The sequence below is a fragment of the Mastacembelus armatus genome, chromosome 16 (genome assembly GCF_900324485.2).
Source record: "Mastacembelus armatus chromosome 16, fMasArm1.2, whole genome shotgun sequence".
NCBI lineage: Eukaryota > Metazoa > Chordata > Actinopteri > Synbranchiformes > Mastacembelidae > Mastacembelus > Mastacembelus armatus.
In genome coordinates, this window is record NC_046648.1 from 16,416,137 (window position 1) to 16,422,292 (window position 6,156).

Here is a 6,156-nt window from a genome sequence, read left to right on the forward strand (position 1 = left end):
GAAGAACAATACGACTTTTTCTGGTTTTGGGACGGGGTGAGACAGATCTCACTTTGGCAGTTTGAATAGGGGGAGTGTTAAACCAAATCAGATTTTTCCGTTCAAGCAACCATGAAAACTTCAGATCTGTACAGCAGTTGAAATTTTATGTTGTGTGATTAGTTTTCAGGCTTTTTTGGGGAAGGGAAGGGGGGATGATGTGAAAAAAGGAAAATACAGCAAAACTATGAGAGATTTGCCTTTTATAGATTCTATTTTTTTGGGCTTTTAGGTTTTCACTAAGGAAAGGTCAGTTAAGAAATTGCTAAAATGTGAATTTCAAGATGTATTTACAATTTTTTCTCATCACAGTTCTGCATGGGAGATGTCAAAAAATGGGGTTATAACAGGATTGTACAATTTCAATAAATACTTTTAAGACATTACGACAGCGTGTGGTGTAAAATCATGTGATTCAAACAAAATATGGATTTACCTGATTAATTTTAGATCAGCTTGGCTCTAAGCTGTTCTGGAAATTTAAAAAGCTGACACCTGGATTAAATGGAGGTGTGGATGTATTCCTAGAGTTCAGTGCAGCGAGGCCGCCAAAGGTATGACCAATGTCAAGCTAATGACTTCTAATTTTATGTGTTCAATATGTTGTGGAAAATAGAGAGTTCAGTGACTAAAACGCAAAATGTCTTTAAAAAAAAAAGACTGAATGGTGAAATGTTTACATATTTTATTATAAAGGAAAAAAATTTAAAATGCAAAAACAAAAATACAGGATGAAGTCCAATGTCAGATAAATTTGCAGTGTTGACTTCAACTGTCCATGTGCAGGATGATGCCGTGTGTGTGTGTGTGTGTTCACATCTTAGCTTCTTTCTTGACTTTGAGGAACTCTGCCATATTAGAGAAATACTTCTGGTTGGCTTCAGCCACCTTCTTCTCTGCAGCCTGTGGGTTCACGATCTCCAGCCCCTGCAGATGAAAGCCGGACAGTTGTTAGCTACGATAGCTGAGCAGTGCTCTGAGCAGTGCTCAGGAGGTCTTCAATAAAAGATGTTTACTTGTTTTTACCTGTAGAGGAGTGAACGCTACGCTGGAGCTGGTTCCTGAGGAGCGATCTCTGACTGTTGATTTTCCTCCGTACGTCATGCTTTGCTTTTGCAAAGTCCTCTGTTGTTCAACAACATTTTTTAGAATTTAGAAATTGAGAAATCAATGTGTCACTGTTGGGGCTGAAAATTTATCATGCATGCGTTTACCTGAAGGGATTTGGAGATTCTGGCCTTGGTGGCTTCATTGACCTGAGCCTGCCTGACACGTCCGCTGCCGCTCTTCCCCAGCTGACCAAGACTGAAGCCCAGATCCTCCTGATACGCATCGTCTTCAATCTGCAAAACCGCATCAAGCATGTTTATACTATGCTCGGCATAAACATAGTGAATATTTCCTTCAGTGTTCAACATTTTTGTGAGAAAAACTGAAATTCACAAGCTCAGAAATTGAGTTTTGAGGACAAAAAGCTGAAAATATTCAACTTCATATTCCTTAATTCTCTTGAGCATAAACAATTTTAAATTACAATTCTGACTCCTGACTGAAAAATGTATGCAAACTGTCTGTGTCTGTCAATCTGTATCGAGCCAGCAGCTGTTTTGCTTTTGCAAATCAATGAATCCAGAGATTATGAAGCTGCTATTAGTTAACACTAACCTCATGAATATGAGAATTTGTGTGAATATACTGTGATGATCTGTAAGGAAGGATAGCCAATGTGATCAGTATCTGCATTTTTTACTACTTTTGAACATTTAGTTTTTGTCTTTAAGGCAATTAAAAAAAAAAAATCTCCAAAATTTTATACAGGGCTAATATGGGTTATCGTCTGTCAGCAGTAAAAATGCTGAAACTAAATGACACTTAAATAAACCAAAATAGCCACTGACCTCTGCAAAAGTCATCCTGTTGGCGTGTTTTCTAATCTCAGTCAGGCCGAGACGCTCCTTCATTTTTCGATACCTTCAGGGAGAGATGAAAGCAGTGGACTTGGTTATCCCGTATGTGTTAAATTTATGTATAGTCGATGGTGTTCTAAAACTGGCAATGAAAGTTATGTAAGCTCTGTGTTATCGTCCAACATCCTTCTCTGTTTTGTTTTGCTGCTGTTACACTATGTTTTATTTAATTTTGTTTGGGAAATAAATGTTGGTTAGTTCAGTCTCAGCTTTCTTAAGTATCCAGCAGGTTCTTTACCTTCTTCCTCCTCTCTTCTTCCTCTGTCCGTCCAACGGTGCTGGAAGTGGTTTGACCTGTTTCACTGGTGGAGGTTCCTGCCATTTATCAAACTTCCTCTCTATCTCTTCTTTTAGATCGTAGCCAACCTGCAAAAAAACGTGAGTCACTCTTCTCCACTTCTGCCATTTTCATCACTGCAGCTGCTCATCTTGACACCGTGTGCTTCTGCAAACGGCTACGTCACTAAAACTAATAATCAATAAATACATTTGTTGCCAACTATTTTAATCAAATTTCATTAATAATATTGATTAGTTGTTGCAGCCCTACTTCTCACCTTCCCATCTGAGCTCTCATGAAAACTGTCCACTCGAGCAGCCAGGGTGCATTTTGCAGCCACCAGACGAGCTGCTTTCCTCCTGAGGTCCTGAAGACAAAAATGGCACACAGCTGTTAGCTAACAGAAACACTGCAATGCAGGGCTGAATACTGCTCACTCATGTTTATGTACATGTATTTACTGACAGGTGGCAGTGACTGCACAACGTCACAGTGGTAGATGAAGCCAGTGTGGGGCAGCAGTGAGGTGCTACTGAAGCCAGACAGGGTCCTCCTCTGAGCTCCCAGCAGCATCAGATTGCAGGCTGGCATCTTTGAGAGATTAGTGAGGCCACCAGCAATACCTGCAGAGAGAAGAGAAAAGAGAAAGGAAGAGAGCATGGAAATAAAAACACACAGTTGAGAGTGATGTCGAACAAGACTGCAAAAATCATCTACATCTGTAACTTTCATTATGTAGTGCTGCTCTAAAGGCATTGAATGATAAATCTTTGTTCATCTCTCACCCATGATCTTTGCAGCTGTTGATGCACCGACAATGATGGACAGATTTGGGGCAATGAATGACATTCTGGACTCTACATATTCATATATCCTGTGTTTAGACTGGTTCAGCTCCAGGGCCATGTCACACGCCTCCTCTAGCTGCTTCAGTTCATCCTCAGTTAGTAGTGACCTAAAACCATGAAAATAGACAAAATCAACTCTCAGTGAACAGAGAAGGAAATTTGCATATTGATATCAATGCATGTCAATAAAGACGGTTGTCTTCAGATGTGACAGCGAGGATACAGCCCTGTGGGTGGGAGCAATAAGTCAAAAAAAAAAAACCCACAGGTGTATGCACTCACCCCTGTGTGGTTGAGGCTGTGACGCTGACAACCATAATGGTGGCGTTGGTGAGGATCTGCTGCAGAGTTTCGTTGTTCTTAGATTTCTCCAAATTGTTTCCCAGTTCCTTAGTTAGAATCACAAAATAAAGGAAAGATGCTGTTCAAACCCCAGGTCAGGAAGTAACAGGGACGAAAGTTTCAAGCTGTTCTACTGAATTAGAAAAGAAGATGGATTAAGCAAAGTTGTTATATTTTATATGTTGAGGTATTGTGCTGCAGTCAGCACTTAACAAAAACAGATGATGACCAATATACTGTGTGTGAGAAACACTGTTGTCTTGAAACACTGTTCTTTATATCACACATTCGCACTTTGCAAATCAGTGAAATTCTAATTACATTTTGTTCAAAATCACAAGTTTTCTCATGGTTTTACTTTGGATCCACATACTGAAGTTGGGCCTTTTGCAGATGTGTTGATAAACATAGATAATTAACAAAAATGTGTTAGTTGAATTAAAAAAAAACAAACAAAGGACAAAACAGTGGAGCAAACTATTAACTGTTAAGTAAACTATTTATATTATCAACATAAAATGTGGTTTTGAAAGTGAAAGTGACTTTACATGGCCAAGTACGGTGACCCATACTTGGAATTTGTGCTCTGCATTTAACCCACCCAAGTGCACACACATAGCAGTGAACACACACTCACACCGTGCAAACACACCAGGGGCAGTGGGCAGCCAATGCTGCGGCGCCCGGGGAGCAGTTGTGGGTCCGGTGCCTTGCTCAAGGGTCTCACCTCAGTTGGTGGTATTGAGGGTGGACAGGGCACTGGCTATTCACTCTGTGCCACCAACAATTCCTGCCGGACTTGAGACTCGAACCTGCAATTTTCAGGTTACAAGTCCGACACGACTGCCCCCCATTTTATTTGATATAAAATTAGAATAATTTCTCTCACCTTGACTGTACGGATGTAATCTAGAGCATCTGGTACCAGAGACTCAAGCTCTGGAAACCTTTTGGAGTATTTGTCCCTGGTAAACTTATGAATTATATCTGAAAACAAGACAGAAACAACTCGGGTTACAACAGAACTAAATCCTGCACTCTCTGACTGCGTTGCCAAGCAGGAACAGTCAACTCACTGAGCTCGTTGTCGATCTCTACTGTGAGATTATTGGCTGCTACGATCAGTCTGTATTCTGGGTCTGCTTCCACTGGGCCCGAGACTAAAAAAATACAACAGAATTACACCAAGTTAATTCAGAATCCTGTCATCTTGAATTAAATGTTATGGGACACGTCTAACACATAATACAAATTGTAAAACATTAATACACAATGATACACAGCTACTGAAGAGGATCCCAACTGGGTTACACGCACCGTCTGAGTTCTTGCGCTGTTTTCCAATATATCCTGAAATTTTGTCCATTATCTCCGCAAACTGTAAACACACATTTGGGTTATACAAGGATTAACAGGACAGGCATATTATTGCAAATATCAAATTGTGCAACGCTAATATGATATACTTTACTTGTTTGCTGTTGCGGAGCTTTGCAATAGATGTAACGCTCTCAGTTTTACTGTAGTCCACCTCCATCTCCTCTGGGATGGCTTCCAGAACTCCCTCAGTCATTCCCTGGGCTGGCTCTCCATCGCTGTCCCCCTCCTCTCCTTCTGGGTACAGCCCGTCTTCTCCCTCATCTCCAGCCTCCTCCAGGTCAGCCAGTAGCTCATCCGCCAGAGACATCTGCAATTTATAACAGGATGTGTGACGACACAGGTAACAGGCTTAGCAAACTAAAACTCTCAGATCATTTCCCACAGTGAATCCTCCAGCAGTCTTGAGCGTTACTGTGATTAGTGACTGAAATTAGTGATTATTTTTTTTCTAACTCCTAAATAGTTTTGTGATATACTGGAAATGTTTACCTCTTTAATCCCCTAAAATCTTTCAAATTAAACACCCATTTCAGTCATTCTGTATTCTTTTTTTTGTTCGTACTGCTTATAATTAAGGCCATAACCTGCTACAGTTACAGCCTTAACCACACATTGTGTCAGTTGTCTTCATGTTGTTTGTCATGTACATTTCTCGAGCAGTATCAAAAAATAAAAGGCGCAAATCAAACATGCACTTCAGAGAAATCTTCAACCAAATACAGCGGCTCTAACGTCAATACATGCTGTAGGTTAGCTAGCTAGCTAGTGTTAGCAAACGTTTGGTAGACGCAGCCAGGTCATGTTACTAAACGTTTTTAAGTCACATTCATTTACCTCGAGAGTTCAAACTCCTGCAAGATAAAGAAATAAAAGGAAAAATGTATTCCGAGGTCTTAAACTTCCTTCCGTAAGAAGTTTAAACAGGTCTCCAGGTGATGTTTTCCTCGTCAGCCTGTGTTCTGCTGTTGGATCGCAGACTAAATACGTAAAACGCTCAGCAAAGCTTTCTGGGAAATGGAGTCCATATAAGGCGCAGAAAGAAGGTCCTTTATGGAGGTAATAAGCAAAAAGCCGTCTTTAAAAAACATTTTATTATTCATCCATATTATTATTTCTTATTATTATTCTTTGTTTTTGTATTTTAAGGGAAAAAATAAGTTGATTTTTGATTTGGACTGAACATAATGTACCTAGGCGAACAGGGAACATAGATCCCTTGGTTATCCCTTGGTTGTCCATTGGTTATAGCTACAGCGCTATATAAACCAGTAAGACTTATTGTCATGAAACATTTCCATAA

The 6,156-nt window shown here is 40.1% G+C and overlaps 1 protein-coding gene across 1 annotated transcript; it reads right to left on the reverse strand.

The window, feature by feature from the left end:
- Nucleotides 1-707: 707 nt before the first annotated feature.
- On the reverse strand, nucleotides 708-5,840 carry prpf31 (PRP31 pre-mRNA processing factor 31 homolog (yeast)). The gene is made up of 14 exons (XM_026316788.2): nucleotides 5,691-5,840; nucleotides 4,948-5,163; nucleotides 4,794-4,854; nucleotides 4,553-4,636; nucleotides 4,366-4,463; nucleotides 3,417-3,523; nucleotides 3,072-3,241; nucleotides 2,752-2,909; nucleotides 2,564-2,653; nucleotides 2,245-2,372; nucleotides 1,938-2,010; nucleotides 1,254-1,382; nucleotides 1,066-1,164; nucleotides 708-966 (listed from the first exon to the last, which is right to left on the reverse strand). Exons 2-14 carry the CDS (start codon nucleotides 5,161-5,163, stop codon nucleotides 853-855), a joined length of 1,527 nt encoding a protein of 508 aa, XP_026172573.1. The 5' UTR covers nucleotides 5,691-5,840; the 3' UTR covers nucleotides 708-852.
- Between the last annotated feature and the right edge of the window lie 316 nt (nucleotides 5,841-6,156).

What these genes read in the sequence shown, in the direction of transcription:
- prpf31 (XM_026316788.2), bottom strand. Translation starts at nt 5,163, where the DNA reads ATGTCTCTGGCGGATGAGCTACTGGCTGACCTGGAGGAGGCTGGAGAT. An exon ending in ATGAGAGCTCAGATGGGAAG is followed by an intron (nt 2,373 to 2,563) that starts GTGAGAAGTAGG and finishes GTTTTTTTGCAG; the next exon opens with GTTGGCTACGATCTAAAAGA. An exon ending in AAGAAGAGAGGAGGAAGAAG is followed by an intron (nt 2,011 to 2,244) that starts GTAAAGAACCTG and finishes CTCTCCCTGAAG; the next exon opens with GTATCGAAAAATGAAGGAGC.